This window comes from Choloepus didactylus, chromosome 2, assembly GCF_015220235.1.
Source record: "Choloepus didactylus isolate mChoDid1 chromosome 2, mChoDid1.pri, whole genome shotgun sequence".
NCBI classification, from domain to species: Eukaryota; Metazoa; Chordata; class Mammalia; order Pilosa; family Megalonychidae; genus Choloepus; species Choloepus didactylus.
Genome location: NC_051308.1, coordinates 4,614,891 through 4,634,135, shown reverse-complemented (window position 1 = coordinate 4,634,135; position 19,245 = coordinate 4,614,891). Strand labels below are relative to the sequence as shown.

The 19,245-nt window shown below is 37.4% G+C and overlaps 1 protein-coding gene across 12 annotated transcripts in view; it reads left to right on the top strand.

Moving 5' to 3' along the window:
* The window catches only part of SYNE1 (spectrin repeat containing nuclear envelope protein 1), a 499,900-nt gene that overhangs the window by 109,952 nt on the left and 370,703 nt on the right, over positions 1–19,245 (top strand). For all 12 annotated transcript variants that reach the window (XR_005214357.1, XM_037819664.1, XM_037819684.1 and 9 more), the window contains exon 4: positions 14,348–14,443. Coding sequence is in view for 11 of the 12 variants with exons in the window: in XM_037819664.1 (XP_037675592.1) it covers positions 14,348–14,443 (96 nt within the window). In the remaining variant the exon portion in view is untranslated. The remainder of the gene's footprint in view (positions 1–14,347; positions 14,444–19,245) is intronic.

Sequence of the window (19,245 nt, the reverse complement as noted above, 5' to 3'; positions counted from 1 at the left end):
GCTGATCCATTTCGGGTGTTTTGCATTCCAGCAGCATTAGTAAACTAGAAACCACCACCCCCTCACATGCAATTTTCCTTATTAATACTTTGCATTAGTGTTGTACCTTTGTTAAAAGTGATGCAACAATATTACTATAATTATACTATTACTATAGTTCATAGTTTACATTAGGGCTCTTTTATTCTGGTAGTTATATATATACATATATTTGTATATATGTATATAATCCTAAAATTTCCCTTTTTAACCAGATTCAAATATACAATTCAATGGTGTCAATTACACTCACAATGCTATGCTACCATTACTACTGTCCATTACAAAAACTTTTCCATCACCCCAAACAGAAATTCTGTACCATTTAAGCATTAAATCCTCATTCCCTACCTCCACCATAATACAAGTACTCTGTATTGTAGTTTTTACTCTGAAAATTTGCATATTCCAATTATTTCATATAAGTGATTTCATACAATATTTGTCCTGTTGTGTCTGGGTTATTTCACTCAATGTGCTATCTTTAAGGTAGCATGTTGCAGCATGTATAAGAATTTCCATCTTTTTTATGTCTGAATAACATTCCAGTGTGTGTGTGTATGTAGATGTGTGTGCATGTGTATAAATATAGATAGATAGATAAATGTGCGTGTGAATATATATATATCTCACATTTTGTTTATCCATTCATCTGCTGATAGAAACCTGGGTTGCTTCCATTGTTTGGTGATTGTATAATGCTGATTTGAAAAGTGGTGAGCAAATACCCATGGAACCATCAAAGTGTTTTCCACAGAAGCTGTATCATTTTACACTCTCAAAAACGAAGAATGAGTTTTCCTTTTTCTCCACATCCTCTCCCAAACTCATTTCTTGTTTCTTTTTAATTGTAACCATTCTATTCAGTATAAAATGGTATATCCTTGTGGTTTGATTTGCATTTCCCTAATAATTGGTGATGTTGAGCATCTTTTCATGTACTTATTGGCCATTTGTGTATCTTCTTTGCAGAAATGTCTATTCAAGTCTTTTGCCCATTTTTAAATGAGTTATTTGTCTTTTTATTGTTGAGTTCTAGGATTTCTTTCTAGGTTCTGGATATTAAACCCTTATCAGTTATGTTATTTTATGTTATATTATATTTCCAAATATTTTCTCCTATTCTTTTTACTTTCATGATGAAGTTCTTTGATACACAAAGGCTTTAATTTTGAAGAAGTCCCATTTACCTATTTTTCTTTTGTAGCTTGTGATTTTTCATGTAAAGTCTAAGAAACTGTTGCCTAACACAAGGTCTTCATGGAATTTTTCAATTCAGTTAATGTGGTCATCAATTCCAATAATTTTTGTTTGGTTCCTTTTTAAAATTTCTGTCTCTTCATCAAGATTCTCATGTTGTTCATTCATTGTTTTTCTGATATCCTTTAGTTCTTTCTCTGTGCTTTCCTTCATCTCTTTTAGCATATTGAAGAGCAATTTTTTTAAAGTCTGTGTCTAGTATGCCCGAAGTCTGATTTTCTTCATTGAATTTTTATCCTGTTCCTTTGGATGGACCATGATTTCCTGTTTTTTTGTCTTGTAATCTTTTGTTGCACACTGTACATTTTAATATTTAAAGTAGTTCATCTTTTGCCCCAAGATGCTTTGCTTTTACTGTTTCTTACACTACTTTGGCTCTCTGCAAGCTGCTTCTGCCTGCAGGGCAGGTTCTGGGAGGGTGAGCCAGAGATCAGTCTTTTAGGCAGCCTTCTGATAGATGGGCACCTACCTGTAGGCTCCCCAGTGTGTGTCTGGGGCTACTCCACTCCCTCCAGAGCAGGGCCAGGGATGCCCCTGGGAGCATAGCCCAGCTCCGCCCCCACCCGTACCCCACTACGGAGGGACTGGGGGAGGAGTGAGCAAGGGTGCCTCAGCTTCTCCTACCTTTTTTTAAGTTGCTTTTCTTGATTTGCCATTCACCCAGTTACTGTAGCTCAACTGTTTTCTGGAGCTTGGGGAGGAAAACGGCTGTGCCAGTTTTTGTAGTTGATCAATACCGTGGGGACAGGCAGAACGCCAGAACATCTTATCCCACCATTCTGTTCAACCAGAAAACCACATAATTTGTTAATATGAAGTTAGATTCATACAATCTTCTAAAAGGAGCACTGGTGATTTTCTCTCTCTTTTTGTTAGTAATCCATGCTAATGATGACTTTCATTGACATCTTCCTGTTCACAAAATACCACTTTACTGGTTGCTTTCATCTTCCTAAGATATAACATGGAAACATTCTGAATTGAATTTCCCTCCCATCTGTTTCCTCCTACATGGTTTGCTGGGACAATTAATGAACTAAGATGAGAAGATAAAAGAGAGAGGAGGGAAACTGTATATGGTAATAATTCACTGCAGAAATCATTCTTTGGTTGCTTTTCTGAAACTACTTTAGTTGCTAATGCTAAGCATACTGATAAGTTATTTTCAAGTATGCAACTACAAGACTATAAAGGTAAATCACCATTTAAAAATGAACAGCATTTTTTAACTTATTAATAAGATGTACTGATTTATTGATAACATGGATATAGATCTAGCAAAGTCAGCTATGGGAATTAACACATATTTTGGTAATATCTGTCAAAGTTCTATTACAAAAACATTTTATGTATTCAAACCATCAACAAATATTTTTTTCAATGATTTTTATATTCTAGGCAATATTCTAGTTGCTAGGAATACAGCAGTGAATGAAAGAGAAAAAATAATCCTTGCATTTTGGAGCTTACGTTTTAATGGGAAAGACACAGTAAAGGAGATAAATGAACTATTCTTTTGAGAGTAGAGTGAAGTGGGGCAAGGGCAGAAGGAGGAGGATAAATTGTCAAGGTTATTACAGTCATCCAGGCAAGAGACCTAAGATAGGGCCAGGGTAGCACCAGTGGAAGTGGTGAGAAGTGAATGGATCCTCAGTGCATTTTGAAAATAAATCCAGCAAGAGTTTTTGGTAAATCAGATATGGGATGTGAGCAAAAGAGATGAGTGAAGGATTACCCCAAGTTAGTGCTGAATAGAACAAGGAACTTGGGGGGCATGCTTGTTTAATGCTATATAGAGAAAAAAATTATTGCCTGTGAAAATTTCTAAGTGTTTTCCGAGCAGATTTAAAACAGGGCTGCATGGCAGTTATTGCCAAGGTTACCTTTGGGATGTTTGTTCTGAATTGGGTTAAACAATTAAGGGAGTGGAAATGATTATACTTTCTGTCAGAGGAAGCAAAAAAGAATAGAATCCATCCTCCCACCTTTGCCAAATGGTGGTGGAAAATAATTGTAGTAGTGCTTTTATAAAGGGAGGGAAAGAAAAACAGATTACACAGAAATTTTTCAATAATTTCATCTCATGTCTGGTGATATTGGGAATATCTACTTAGATATTCTTACTAGAATGACAAAAGCTTTTAGACATTGAATTAATTTTATTTGGCTACTGACAGCGGATATCATCATGTTTTTGTGATCTGCTCCAAGGCTACTTTGGCATTGTCAGACCTTGTAGTATGGCGGGCTCTTCGCCAGCTTGTCGGGAGGTCACCCAGTCTACTTCTGCTGATCACCCTCTCTTCCCTTCCCACTCTTCTCGCTCTTCCTGTTGTCCAGCAGGTTTCTCCCACCCATTAGATAACCACCAGCACATGGAGAAAACTTTAGACTGGTCCTTGAATAGGATATTTCCCCATATACTGCCTGTTGGTGATGGAATCAGTTCCCCCTAAAGGCACGTTCAAGTCTTAACCTGTTTACTCATCAGCGTGAACTCATCTGTAAACAGAATCTGTGAAGATGCTATTATTAGTTAAGGTGTGGACTCATTTGCAAATAGGATCTTCAAAGAATCTGTTTGGGTGAGGCCAAAGTGAATTAGGGTGGGCTTAATCCATATGACTAGAATCCTCTGGAACCCTTCTAAGCAAAGGAAATTCAGACATAGTCAGTCTGTAGAAGCAAGAAGTCAGAATAAATCAGGTCGTGAAGCATATTGCCATGCGGTGGAGGCGGAGCTGCAAGCCAAGGAACCCCAAGGATTGAGGCAAGCCAACACCAGAACAGTGTAGTCTCTGCTAGAAACCACAGCCTTGCCAACACCTTGATTTTGGACATCTAAACTCCAAAACCATGTGACAAGCTTCTACTGCTTAAACCAGCCAGTGTCTGGTATATATCATAGCAGCCCTAGCAAACTAAGACTGTTGATTTCAGACTGTGAAATAGTTTCTACCTGAAACATATAAACCTGAATTGGTGTGTCTCTATAGTTCTAGAAGTGATGGGCCCTTCTGCACACAGAGGTTTTGAAGATGATCGTTTCTAACATATTTCCTTGCCTTAGAACCTCCTTCCGTGTTGCACAGAAGGCCAATTTGTTAATATCTGTGGTCTTGAATATGCCTCATTTTCAGCAAGCCTGACTGCTCAGCAGTGTGTGTCCAGCCTGAAGTAAATAGTTATCTGTACCATGTGCTTTTCCTCTGGTCTTTCAGTTCAGTTTTTTTTTTTAAATTCATTTTTTTGAGATATAGTCACATACCATACAGTCAACCATGGTGTACAATCAACTGTTCATAGTATCATCATATAGTTGTGCATTCATCACCCCAATCTATTTCTTGAACATTTTTCCTTATACTAGAAAAAGTAAAAATAGGAATAAAAAATAAAAGTAAAAAAGAACATCCAGATCATCACCCAACCCTATTTTTCATTTAGTTTTTGTCCCCATTTTTCTACTGAATCCATCCATACGCTGGATAAAGGGAGTGTGATCCACAAGGTTTTCACAATCACACTGTCACTCCTTGTAAGCTACGTTGCTATACAATCGTCAAGAGTCAAGGCTACTGGGTTGCAGTTTGATAGTTTCAGGTATTTATGTCTAGCTATTCAATGCATTAAAATCTAAAAAGTGTTATCTATCTAGTGCATAAGAATGTCCACCCGAATGACCTCTCAACTCCATTTGAAATCTCTCAGCCACTGTCAGTTCACTAGGTATCCCAAAATCATAATTTTTAAACCCTAGGATATGTGCTAAGTATTTTAAACTAAAATACTATAGATTTTGTTTCATAAAATGTTTTGAGAACCTTACTCCAAGAGAAATGAAAAAACATTTAGTAAAGACTGCCCTTTGGTCTTAGTCTAAAAGTAATGTCAGTAAATTAGGACCTTGATTGGTGATTTTGTTCCTTTGTTTGCTTAAGACTGAACTCTTCATGATGAAAATTTACTTTATAAATGTGTGATACTGGTAACTGGGGACTCGAGGACTCTTAGCAGATACGTAGGCATGCACTGATGAAGTGATGATATGCTAGTAATGTTTCAAAGTAGGTTTGTATTCTTTCTCAATACCGATTTCCAGCTAATAACCAAGTCTTCTTTCACTTTAATTGATGTGCATGTGATTGTCCTATTAATGCAAAAATGAAAATGATAAAAATATAATCAATTAAAATGTTTGTAATTTTGGATATATAGCCATTTACTTGTCTTTATAAAATTGCTCTCATGGTTTATTTATTTATTTGCCTGTGTTTGTTTATTGACAACATTCAGGTGTTTCCACCTTCTTGAAATAGCAATATCTGTTGACCAAAAGTTTATAAAGTATCTTTTTACATCAAATAAAATCAGGTTCTTCTGAAAATGCACACTCCCATCAGTAAAGAAGGAATTTATTTCTGGTCACTTATATGAATCTCATCATTGAGTGGGGGTTCTAGGGGGCACTGAAATGTAAACTGTTATACACAGGACAGTGTTGGCAAACAAATAGAAAAATAGATATGCATGTCCTTTATTTTGTTGCAAGTGAAAAAAACAGACTTTAGATGATTAAATCAAGAAGGAAGATCTGTTGAAAAGATACTGATTGCCTCAAGGTATGGAAGGAAAAGCCAGCTAGGCAGGAAAGGGTTAACTCAGCAGGCTTGAGTTGCTCAGACCTGCACAGTCCCAAGAAGGCTTGTATTTAGGAATAGCCCTTGTCTAGCTCCTGGGAGATGAGCTCTGAGTCCTTGGAATATTCTTTCTAATATAAGAGTGTGTTGTATGCCTGAAGCCTTGAGCCATGCCAATTTGAACAGAAGAGTTTATCTTAAAAATGTTATTTATGGTGAATGCCTGTTTTTGCTTGAGGGAAATGGGGGGTTCTGGTGTCTGAGTAGCTGCGTGCCTTCATGACTGATACCCGATAAAAACCCTAGACACCAAGTCTTAGGCAGGCCTCCCTGGTTGGCAGCATTTTGCACTTGCTGTCACACATAGTAGCTGCATGCCTGTGTGACTCCCCCTGGGAAAGGATACCTGTAAGCTTGCACCTAGTTTCTCCTGAACTTTGTCTCCTGCATCTTTTCCCTTTGTTGATTGTTCTGATTTGCTAGAGCTGTCATTATACAAAATACCAGAAATGGAACTGCTTTTATAAAAGAGATTTATTAGATTACAAATTTATAGTTCTAAGGCCATAAAAGTGTCCAAACTAAACTAAGCATCAACAAGGGGATACCTTCACTGAGGAAAGGCTGTTGGCATCTGGGACACCTCTGTCAGCTGGGAAGGCACGTGGCTGGCGTCTGCGGGTCCTTTGCTCCCAGGTTCTGGTTTCAGAATGGCTTTCTCCAGAATGTCTCTCTGAGCTTCTCTCTCTCATCTTCTGTGCATTCTTGCTTGTTCTTCCAGGGTATTTCTCTCTAAGCATCTGAGGGTCCTCTCTGAGCTTCCCCAGGACAAACTCTGAGCTTCATCTCCTAGCTAAGCAAGTTCAAATGTCCCTCTGTCTAATCTCCAAGCATCTTCAAGCATCAGCATCTGTATCAGCTCTTGAGCTCTCTTAGGTACTTTAGTTAACTAATCAAGACTCCACCCACAATGGGTGGGGTTACATCTCCATGGAAATAATTTAATCAGAGTTATCACCCACAGCTTAGTGAGTCACATCTGCATGAAAACACTCAATCAAAAGGTTCCACCCACCAAGATTGGATTAAAACTTTATGGCTCTTCTGGTCCAGAACAGTTTCAAACTGTCACATTGATTTTAATCCATATCTTTTTAGTGTAATAAAACTGTAAATATAACAACTTTTCTAAGTCCTGTGACTCTTTCTAGAGAATCATTGAACCTGAAGGTGGTCTTGGGGACACCCTTTTGCTGACTGCCCCAGCCGTGAGAAAGACTGAGCCAGAGTGTCGGGACTTGGTGACACTTCTCGTTAGGTCCCTGCCATGAGATAACTTGGCTCTATCCATATTCTAGATCCAAGCAGAAATTGTGATGGGTCAGCTCTGATCACTCAGCTCTAACAAGCAATTGAGTGTGGCACAAATGTGACCATGGGGAGACTTGGTGTTGGTCTTAATTTTCCAGGGCTGCTGTAAGGAAGTACATGGACTAGTTGGCTTAAAGAACAGGACATTATTGTCTCATGGTTTTGTGGGTTAGAAGTCCAAAATTAAGATGTTGGCAGGATTATGCTTTCTCTGATGTTTCTAGCATTCTGGTGGTGGCTCGAATTCTATAACTCAATCTCTGACTCTATCACATGGTCATTTGTCTCCTACTGTCTCCTACTACCATGTGCAAACTTCCTCTGCTTATAATAGCTCCAGTCATATTGGATTAAGGCCATCCATGATTCAGTTTGGCCACACTTTAACTAATAACACCTTCAAAGGCCCTATTTACAAATGGGTTCACATCCATAAGACTGGGGTTTAGGACTTGAGCAGGTCTCTGTGGGGGATACGATTTAATTTGTAACACTGTGGGTTGTGCTAACTTGTCTCTGTGCCAATATATATTTAAATACAGAATGCTTCCATTATTGCTTTTTAGCCTTCCTTATATCCACTTTTAGAGCAACATTTTTTTTAATAAAATTTTTGTTCTTAGTACAGTGGCAGCCTCTTCAGTTTCTCAGTATACACATTTTTTATTGATTTTAAATGAAAATCACGTTTATATATTGTGTGTTGTTCAGAAAAAGTTAGCGTTAAAACCTTCATTTTTATACTAAGTTTCTTATCTAACAAGGTCTGTCAAAGTATAATAAACCTGGGCTCAGATCTCAGTTTAGTTGCTTACTTGCTGTTGACCTTGGCTGATGGTTTGGCCTCTCTGAAATTTGGATTCCCTGATTTTTGAAGAGAGAGTGTGTGATGGTTAAGTTCATGTGTCAGTTTGGCCAGGTTATGGTGTCCAGTTGTTTGCTCAAGCAAGCACTGACCTGATTGTTAGTATGAGGGTATTTTGGGGACTTAAATCATCAGTAAATTGATTGCTTCTCTTGCTGATGACATCTACAGTCAACAAAGGAGGTAGATTGCCTTCAGCAAAGAGAGGAGTGTCCTGATCCAATCAGTTGGAGGTCTTAAGTGAGAACTGAGGATTTCAGCAGTAAGAATGAAGAATTTCTATCCCTACTTCAGTCAGTTTCTCTTGGGGAATTCAACATTGCCAACGAGTTCCCAACTTGCGGGAACAGAATTCGGACTGGCCAATCCCCATGGTTGTGTGAGCCAATTCCTATAATAAACCAATTCCTATAATAAATCTCTTTTTTAATTTTTATTTAAAAATTACTTTATTTACCAAATTAAAAAAAAAAAGCATTTCTAAATGAAATAAAGCAAAGCAATGGGAAAAACAAATATCCTGAAATAACTTCATTCCTTCCAATATACTCCTATCTCTTATTATTTATATACATATCCTGTAGGCTTTGTTCCTCTGGAAAACCCAGTGTGGAACTCCCACACGTGGTGGTAGTGAATTTTAAATGACGTAACCTGTGAGGTTGCTCAGCATGGTGCCACACACATTTAGGGATTCTGAAATGTTTTATTCATTCTTTCTACACCTTTCTACCTTCCTTCTCCCTTCCTCCTTTCATGCCCATTAACACACTCAGTAAATTAGTGTGTCTGAATATCTTAGCCACAAAAGTATCTACTAAATAATAGAATTCATATACGTAGTCTACCCTAATGGATATTTTGCCATATTTATTTTATGTACTGACAGTTTTCTTTTTATATATCATTTTTCAATGTAAGAATTCCTTAAATTTTCATTTCATGACAAATTGTAATTTCTGTCTTCTTTTATCAAAATAATTCTCTTAATCTTTTCCCTTAAGTAATCTAATTGTTTCCCTGGGTATAAAATTGACACATAGCATAGCAAATATGGTCATTCTTTCATGAATTAAAATGTGAAATCAGAGGATGAATAACAGTTAACTATGTATTGGTGCTTACATATTAGTAAAGTGCACAAGTTAGTCCCCAAAAGTATTAAAGAATAGATTATTTTCCCTAACATAACGAATGACCCGGTAAAAATGGTGTCAAAGATATTTGTGCTTTCCCATATTTCATGAAAACCAAAAGGAAACATTTGATCTCCTTGAAGTCCTAAGAGAAAGGAAATGAGTCTCCTTACACATGCACTGAAGGGCTGCCATGGCAGAAACAAAGGGGAGAAGATAACATTGGGAACTGAATCAGGTACCCGACAAAAGACATTTAAGAATCTTGGTCTGCATTCTTGTGGGTGTGATACATCTGAAGATAGGACCTTGTGAAGATGTTATTATTTGTTAAGCTGTGGCCCAGTAGAATCAGGGCAGGTCTTAATCCATGTTATAGGATTATTTTATTAAATTATTTTATGTATTATAGGATTATTTTATTAAACATTATCAGATTATCTTATTAAATCCATATTATAGGAGTATTTTATTAAAGAAGTTATTAAAGGGTTATTTTATTAAATCCATATATAGGATTCTTTTATTAAAATACAGGATTCCCACATATCACTTGTGGTGGTTTGAAACTGTATGTACTCCAGAAAATCATGTTCTTAAAGCTAACCCATTCCTGCAGGTGTGAGCCTATTGTAAGTAGAACCTATTGATGAGGTTACTTCAGCTAAGGTGTGGCCCGGAGGGGGTCTTAATCCTCTTACTGGAGTCTTTTATAAACGGCATGAATACAGAGAGAGAGAGGGAGCAATGGAAGCAAGAAACTGAAAGCTATGAAACCTAGAAGAGAAGGGAGAGATCTGCCGATGCTGCCGATGCTGCTGTGCAGCTTGCCCTGTGGCAGAGGAGCCAAGGATCGCCAGCAACTGGTCTTTGGGAAGAAAGCATCGCGTTGATGATGCTTGATTTGGACATTCTCACTGCTTCCACACTGTAAGGTTGCAAGTGAATAAATTCCCATTGTTAAAGCCAGCCCATTTTACAGGACCTGTTTTGAGCAGCCTAGGAAACGAAAACACCACCCTTCTATTAACACCTTGCATTGGTGTGGAGCTTCTCAATATCTTGACTTTGGGCTTCTGGCATCCAAAACCATGAGACATTAATGCTTGCTGCTAAGGCAACTCATTGTGTAGTATTTGTCATAGCATCCTTGGCAAACTAAGACAGATGTAATATGAATAATGCTCTGTGGATTCTGTTCCACTCCTGATCTAACTCCCTGGAAGGGGGTAGCCAGGCACATCTTGAAGGTACTTCTTGAGACTCCTAGGGACCTGGGGATTCTTGGAGCTTGAACTTAGGGTTTACGTCTAGTTGGAGGAGGCCTTCCAGGAGCCCGTAGCCATAGAAGCGAAGTCTCTCCTTATTTCCTCATCCTCTCCCACCTTCCTCTCTCTTCACCCAGTCAGGAGCACATTTTTATCCCCCCGTGGAATATACGAACTATGACTGGTTGGATCAAAGAAAAATATAATTTTTCCAAATAACTGTAGAAAAAAGAGGTTATCTCAATTCTCCATTAATAAAAAAAGGTAATTCTGATCATGGAAAGTGCCTGATAGAGTTCTGTCTAGTGCTTGAAACTGCAAATTGGTGAGCAATAGGAGCAAAACCACGTTATTTTTATTTTCCATCAAGTCAGGCTCCAATAAATTACCTTCATTTCTAAGTCTTCCTTTTGGCCTCTTGCAACATGACCTGAATCCTATCAAAGTAATCAGTTTGTGCAGTATTTGTATAAGTGACAGGAGAAACATTGTAGTTGAAAGATTTTCTAATGTAACACTGATGTTCAAAAAAAAAAAATTTGTGATGCATGATGCAGCCACAATCATAAAGAGCTCCACTAGTTAATGGTGGGTTACATATAAACTAATATCTTCTACAAAGTGGGATGGCAAAATAAGTCCAATATTTACTAGGATTTTTTTATTTTGGTGTGATTTTTAATAAATAAAAATATTTTGTTGGTTTTGCACAATATTTACATTAGTGCAATTTGATAGCACTTGTAGAAATATAAAGATCATTTCCTAGTATACATTTTTTGCCAGTTCTTTGTGGTAAGAGTGGCAGGGGGTTAATTTTTTCCCTCTTTACTGGTAGAAGTATTAAATAGAGAATTGATAACATAATGCTAGTTCAGAATGGTGAAAATATGATACTTATATACTACAAGTTAAATTGACATATGCATTTTCATTTCAAAGTGTAATATTTTCTCTGAGTTTCTATTTAGTCTGCTAACTGACATCAGATTAGCTCTTTTTACTTTGTGTAGAAAGACACTGGTGGTAATAGTATATTTTCCTCTGTGAGAAAACTGATCAGAAGCAAGTCATATTTCATAGAAAAAGAGACATTTTTGCATCACAATCTTATTTGTGCTTATCTGTCTAAGATCTTAAAAGGTATTTACAACTAAGCAGCACCTATCCCTGTTGATCTTTCATTCACATGTTTCCTGCTGAATATTGCTAAGCACTGTGCCAGGTATTATATATATAAAGATAAATCCAACTTTATCCTTGTCCTCAAGAAGCTCTGTGACCTGAATGCCTGGGACACCGATTTGTAAATAATAACTCAAATGCAATGTGATATTATAATCTGAGCAGTAGATTTAGAAGGACAAAAAAAGTGATTAGTTTGAGTTGGGAAACTGAGAACGATTACATATGAACTAAGTCTTGCAAACTGACCAGTTATTTGCTAAGAGGAACATAACAGTATTGTGGTTCTCTTGTCCTCTTGAAATGAAAACCGTCTATTTTTTTCCCTGCCCAGACTAGAAACTTCATTCATTCATTCAAGCACTGAATGAGTGTCTACTGTGAATGAAACATTCTGAAACAAGACACTTCCATCTCTATTACACTGCAGTCTGCCTAGAACCTGAAGAACATTTGTTTACATGCCACACTTTAAAAACCATTAATATGAGCACCAGAGCTTACAAAGCTAAAAATTTTGGAAAACTGCATTCATTCATTCATTCATTCATTCATTCAGTATTATATTTATTCAGTGTCTGCCAATAAAGAAGAATACACTTACTTGGAAAGAAGGATTCAAGACCCATTTGTCTATCCGGAAGACATTTTGTAAAGAAAAAAGGACTCAGGAGCGAGTTTGGGGAATGACCACAGTTAGGAAGAAAGGAGAGCAAGAAGGAAAAGAGACTTGTAAACCAGGCAGGCTCCTCAAATAGCTTCGGTGAGGAACAGGCTTAGGAGAGGATAGTATCACCATGTCCAGTGCAGAAGCCAACGGGTCAGTGGTCACTGCTGATCCAAAGGCAGTTCCAGGAGTGTTGGGCAGCTGGAGGGCAAAGGGGGGCAAGTGGAACATGAATAGACACAAAAGGACAAACAGGAGGGGCAGAAGAGGAGACGAGAGAAAATAGTCTTCAAAATGACCACCTATGCATGTTTAAAGGCAGACTGGTCAGACGGATACATTTTACCATTTTGTCGGTGCTAGATTCCTTGAAATCTTTATTATTTCATGGGAATTCCCTCCTTTGTTTACTTTATACATTCAGGTTAAAACAACACAAGGAAAAGTATATTTGTATTTGTTTCCTGAATCTGTCACATATTTGTGGACGTTTTTCCTCATCGTTTTACTTTATTTAAATTACTAGGATGTAAATGAACACTTTGAGTGATTAAATGCACTGTGTTTTTAATGTTTATATAGAGCTAATACAAGAATATTGATTTTTAACACACCAAGTAGTTTTGTTGTCATGATTCATTTTATTCTGAATTATTTTATTTATGTGTTTAGAATATAAAGCAGCTCTCACATTTTGCTGTGTAAGTAATAAGCACTGTGAATAGTAGAATTTAAAAGAGAAAGACTGAAAATGAAAACTCTTATTTTTTGAACATGTATTTCACAGCTTGCTAAGACGATGTGTTCAACTGTTCATTTTATAAAGAGAGGAAAATGCATTTAAAATTAGACTCATACCATTCAGAGACCCTAATCCATGTAGTCATAGAAAAATAAGAATGCTACATATCAGTGGGTAGAGAACAAAGTTACATTTTAGTATAAATCCTTGATTAAACATTTCTAAATAGAACATATGATTTTTCAGGAAAAAAAAAAGCCAGGAATCCAGCATTTGGTCTTTCATATGATTCATTGAGAATCAGAAAACTTTAGAGCTTGAACTCCAGTGATAAGTGGGAAAAAATCTGATTGTATGAAAGATCTGTGGTTCTGCCCTCTGCTGGGCATCAGTGTTAGTGTCTTTGCTTCTTTACTTTGTTCTGAGCCAAAATAGACCCTAATTCAAGGCGCTATCAATTGAATACCAATATATTAATTGTTTTAATGGCCTCATAAAAAAAAAAGACCTTCCATTAATTGAACAGGGGTTTTGGCTTATTTTTCCAGTAGTGTTGATGGATTTGCTCTCATCAGTCTGTGCTTTTTGCTAATGATCCTATGGGCTCAATGTCACCCTTAGAGAGAAGGTTTGCTAGATTCATCAGGCAGTGAAGCAGATCATAGCCAGCCCACCTGTCAATCTTGGCTGTGCAAACACAGGGCTCCCACAGCAGGTCACTGTGCTAACGAGATCACCTTGGTGAGAATGTCCCCTAGAAATGCTACACCTTGTAATTGTGAGGATGGTCCCCGTTTATTGGGACACTTCCTGCTCTCCTCATTGGTGATGTTTTAAAACCTCTCCTATCTTTTGGGTGGTTGGTGCCGTCTTTTCCTTTCCTGGTATCACACTGTCCCACCCTTGTAAAAAAACAGCTTTCTAGAAAGAAGCTTGCATTATTTAAAGCACTAGTAGTAAATCTCTTTAGGTTTCTGATGTTAAATTTTTACCTCCAGTTGGATTGTTTTTCTCCTTACAGTTATCAAAAGGTAATTGCCAATCAGATCGAAAATAAAGAATGACAGTATTTAGAAATTTCCCCCTACATATTTCACCACAATGAATAGCAAAGGTTTGAGAGCAAGAGAACAGCATTATTTTGCTTTGCATTTATTCCTTTTTGATTTTACAGCGGAAACCCCCGATGGCGGTAGATGATCTTTTTGAAGACATGAAAGATGGTGTTAAGCTGCTTGCCCTTCTGGAGGTCCTGTCTGGGCAGAAACTGGTGAGGTTGTTTTCCTTAGCTACATGTCAAATTATTACTGTTTGGAATTTGGGGTTTGTTGGGTTGATAGTTTAAGGGTTATTGTCCATTTAAGAGAAAGTTCTCCTCTTTGGTAGTTGGTAACACAAAGGAAACATCACTCTGTGGATCACTTCTGGGAGCCAGGAATACATTTTCTTTCTCGTTCCTGCCATCTGTCATGGATTTAAAGCTTTATGTATGGTAGTAACAACCTTAAGAGGAAAACCAAAAGGCTTCATTGGGAACCCATCATGGCTAATTATGGCATTCGTGTGGAGTACCCAAGATGGTTGGTTGCAAATTAACGTCTATCTCACTTGCAGTGTTTGCTTGCCATTTGGATAGGATCTCTGGTCCCTATCTGTGCATTTATAGTTGTTTGTTGAAAATTGAGCCTGCAATCAGGGTAGCATTTTTCTTGTTCTTGCTGACACCCACCCCCATCAATCATTGTAACAGGGGAACAGCTCACTCAGTCGTTTGTTTTTATGTGCATCAGAACCAGCAGAGTGAAAAAACAGCCTCGACAGTTGTTAGGTTGGAGTCGTTCAGGAGTCCACACAACGCAGCGAGTCATGGTTTAAGTAGAGAGTTTAAGGTTTCTTAGAGGAAGAAAGCAGGTGGGAGCCAGCAGAAAAGAAGAAAGAAAGATAACGGCTCCAGCTCGCTCTCGGAGAGCAGCATTTTTTAAAGGAAAAACCCATGTTGGGATGGGAGGGTGTTGGGGGGAAAGGGTGCCTGCTGAGTGTGTTCTGTGCCTCGACTGGGTGAGTGTTTATCAATTTCTGGGCTGATTGGTTGCTAGGGTTCTGAGCATTATTCTTCTTTGAAATGTAGCTGTGTTATCTATGTGGAGGAAGCAGGCCTTTTGGCTTGTTTGAGGTCATTCATCTTATGGACCTATCTGATCTTGTCTTATCCATCCTTTTGGGGTCTAGGCTCCACTATGACTGGGATTTCTAAAACAGCCTTTAACCCTTAGTCTATTGCCCACCTTGTATCTATGAGATAAGCAGCAGGGCCCCTGGATCAGACATTCCTTCTATATGTTAGACTCTTTTTTCTGGGGTCTGACAACAGTGAGCTTTAGAATACATTTTTCTACATTCCTTGAATTATAAAATATTTATTTTTTGCTAGCCTGTGTTTCTTCATTTTAGAATAAAAGAGCAGCAAGCAGTTTGTAAATTTGAATTATTTATAAATGATATTTACCATAACTGAAAAAAAGAGCTCAGCAAATAGTCTTGAGAATAACATATAAGATGATAGACACAGGATCCTCAAAATAGCTTTTTAAAAGGCTCGTTTGGTGGAAAATACAAACTGATAATAATTTTGTGTAACTCCTTTGTCTAATTTGACTCATATTATAGCAGAGATTTTGGTGCCTCATGTCCCATCTCAGCTCACCTCTGATTCCAGCTACATTCTGACAGCATTTCAACTCAAGCACTAAAGCAGGTCTCTGGGTTTCTACCTCAGGGCTCTTACCAAAGCCACAAGTCCACAGGGCAGCCCTGGAAAATGGGCGAGCTCATGGTCCCAAAGAACTTCAACCAATGGGGATGGGAATCCATGAGTGAATGCCCCAGCCTCTTGTTCCTCCGAGAGACACATTGAGGCATATTTTACCCATGCCTCCACAGAGTTCCTTATGGGGTCCCTGGTGGGATGGAGCCCCAGTTGCCCCCAGTGGTAACCAGCTCAATAGCACACTTTCTACTGGCCTTTCCTCCTTCCCTGTCTCACCCTGCATCCTTGGAACCACCTCCTCCAATAAACCAAGTGCACCCAAGTCCTTGTCTCAGGTTCTGCTTTTGTGGAACTCTAACAAAGACCTGTATGAATAGCAAATTTGGAAATTACAGTCATATACATGAGCTGAATAAACTGAATTAACATTAGGATGTGGGAGTCAATTGCAATATATAAGCTCTTGATTGCCTGATATAACTGCCCATCTTTGTACATCCTCCTGAATTAGCTATTCACTGAAAGGTTAAAGGAGACTTCATTATAATTCAAATGGATATTTAAGAAGTACATCTGTCATTCCGAATGTCAGTATAATTCTATCATTCTTTCTGCTTGGCCAACAGTATACAGAAATCTTGATGGGAACTTAACTACCAAGCTAATAATTCTAGATAAAGAGGATATACATCCTAAGAACCTTGCTTCTCTTGAAGTACTCTTCTTATTCACACATAGTCAGAAAAATAGGATGTTAAAGCTGAAAGGGATTTTAGAAAGAATCTCAGGGTCCTCATTTAACAGATAGGGACACTGAGACAAAAAGGGGCAGTTTCCATTTTAACCATTATTACTTATTTATATTATTTAATAAATATTTATTATTTGTATTATATTTTGTATTGATTTATATGCAAGATTCTGTATTACATAAAGTGAAATTACTCTTAAATGACAAATAAACCTTAACAATAGTTATTTAAATTTCGTATGTGTGTGTATTGTGGTTTAGGACCATAGTAAGATGAAACACATCGTTTCAAGGAATGAGCATCTGAGACATTCTTTTAGAGCTTTCCAAAGGGAGAATGTGGGTGAGAGCATCTCCCTCTGGAGCTTTAACACTGTGCAGGAATTCTATAATTATCTGATGTGTAGAACATTATACTTACTGTCACAGCTTTTAGCCTGGAACTGCAGTTCTGACCATGATCCTCTGGGAAATGTGGCCAAAAGGCTTAGTTAACCCCTTACTGCCAGTGTCTCAGGGTAAAGGTGGAATCTCAGAATCTTATTCCCCTTTCACAGCCTGCTATGACTCTCTGGTCTATGACTGTATTTACAGGCTTAGGGAATTTTTATTTTTAAAAAATAATATTCTTGAGTTTCTCTACATCCCTCGATTATTATTTGTAAACATTTACTCATTAAATGGGTCAGTGATTACATATCTTTATTTGCACATAAACATAGGAACACTATGGCAAAACAAACTTTAAACTCTTAGTAAAAAATATAGGTGAATAACTTTTAAACCTTGTGATAGGGAAAGTCATTCAGTAAGGCACAAACATATGGACTATACAAGAAAAGATTGGTACAATTGACGATCTTGAAGTTAAGTATATTTTAAATCAAAAGACATTTAAAGGAAGTGACAAAAGAAATTACAAACTGGTTGAAGATATTTACAATTCATGTGGTGAAAGTATTAAGATAGGCTTAATATGTATGCCATGGCCTTACCAAAAGTAGTCCCCTAATACCTAGGTCCCCACCTGAGAGTCTATAAAAAATTCACTCACTAAGTTTTATCTTTCAGAAACTTAAATCGACCAGAGCCTTCCTATGCCAGACAAGTCCTAAAACCCAGAGGCAATAGCCCTTTTAAGGACAACAATCAGATGCAGCCTCTTTCCCATACTGTCAACACCCCCTTACAGTATGAACAAGTTAGGGTGTTCACTGCCTAGACACCCTGAAGATGGAGAAAGAGATTAAGTGAGAGGAAGGGATGGCAACAAACAAGATGAGATTTAACAAAGGCCTATGAATACTGAAGCTTTATATAATTACATATGTATTTTTTGGGTGCTGGGGTGTTGGAATGGCTGGAAGGAGGTAAATGACATGGTGGACCTGTAGCCTATAGCATCCTTTGGGATTTGCTCTCTAGCTGCTTGTTGAATTGTGCCTTGAAGGTCTTCACCTTGCTGTTTATACCTTCTGTTGCATAATAGGGTAGGGGCTGAGACTGTAGAACTGTAATCCATAACAATTTTTGAAATTACCTATATAACTGCTTATTGAGCTGTTTGAGAGTTGACACCTTTCTGTATGTATGCTGTATTTTACAATAATGGAAATAGCTGAAGTTGTGGAACTGTGAGTCATGACATTCTTTAAAATTTGCTCTCTAACTATTTGTGAAATTGTACTTTGAAAGTTATCACTGTTATGTATGTATGTTAAAGTTCAAAATAAGAAAAAAAGAATATGTAAGGCATATCTACAAAGCAGTAAGGGTACAGATAATCCAGTAGAAAATTGAGGCAAGAAACATGAACAGGCATTTCACAGAAAAAAAAAAAAACATAAATGGACAGATACGGAGAGGTTCAGATAATAGTTGATCAGGGAAATGCAAATGAAGACCACAATGAAAGGACACTTTACAGATATTCAATTTAACTTTTTTAAAAAATCTATCAATATCAGATGTTGGACAGGATATGAATCTACAGGATTATTTTGTATTGTTGATGAAATCAAAAAGTAGTGCAATCATTTTGGAAAAGTATGGTATTACTTCAAAAGTTCAAAAGTAACATTTACTCTGACCCAGCAATTCCATTTTTAGATATATAACCAAGAGACTCTTTATACTTGTACAAAAGATTAGATGTATACAGGTGATCTTAGCATAGGTCCCAAGAACCCAAACCTGAAAATAACCCAGATTCTCATCAGAATGAGAGTAGTTGCATGGCAAATTATATAGTCGTCAAAACAAATGAAATGCAGTGGAAGGCTACAGAATGGACAGATGTTAGCAATATAAAATTATGTGAGTGAGACTCAAAAGATTAATAGTGTATTACCATTTACATAAAGTTAAAAATTAAAATAAATATTTTTAAGAATGCATATAAATGAAATAAAACCATATAAAAAGGAAAGTGTTGGACTGGATTTCAGGTGTAGAGAGGTAGGAGGATGGAATGGTGGTAGTTACGAGGGCTATGGCTCCTGTCAAGGTCTAGTTTTGTTTTAGTTAGTAGGTTCATGGGTACTTTTTACATTAT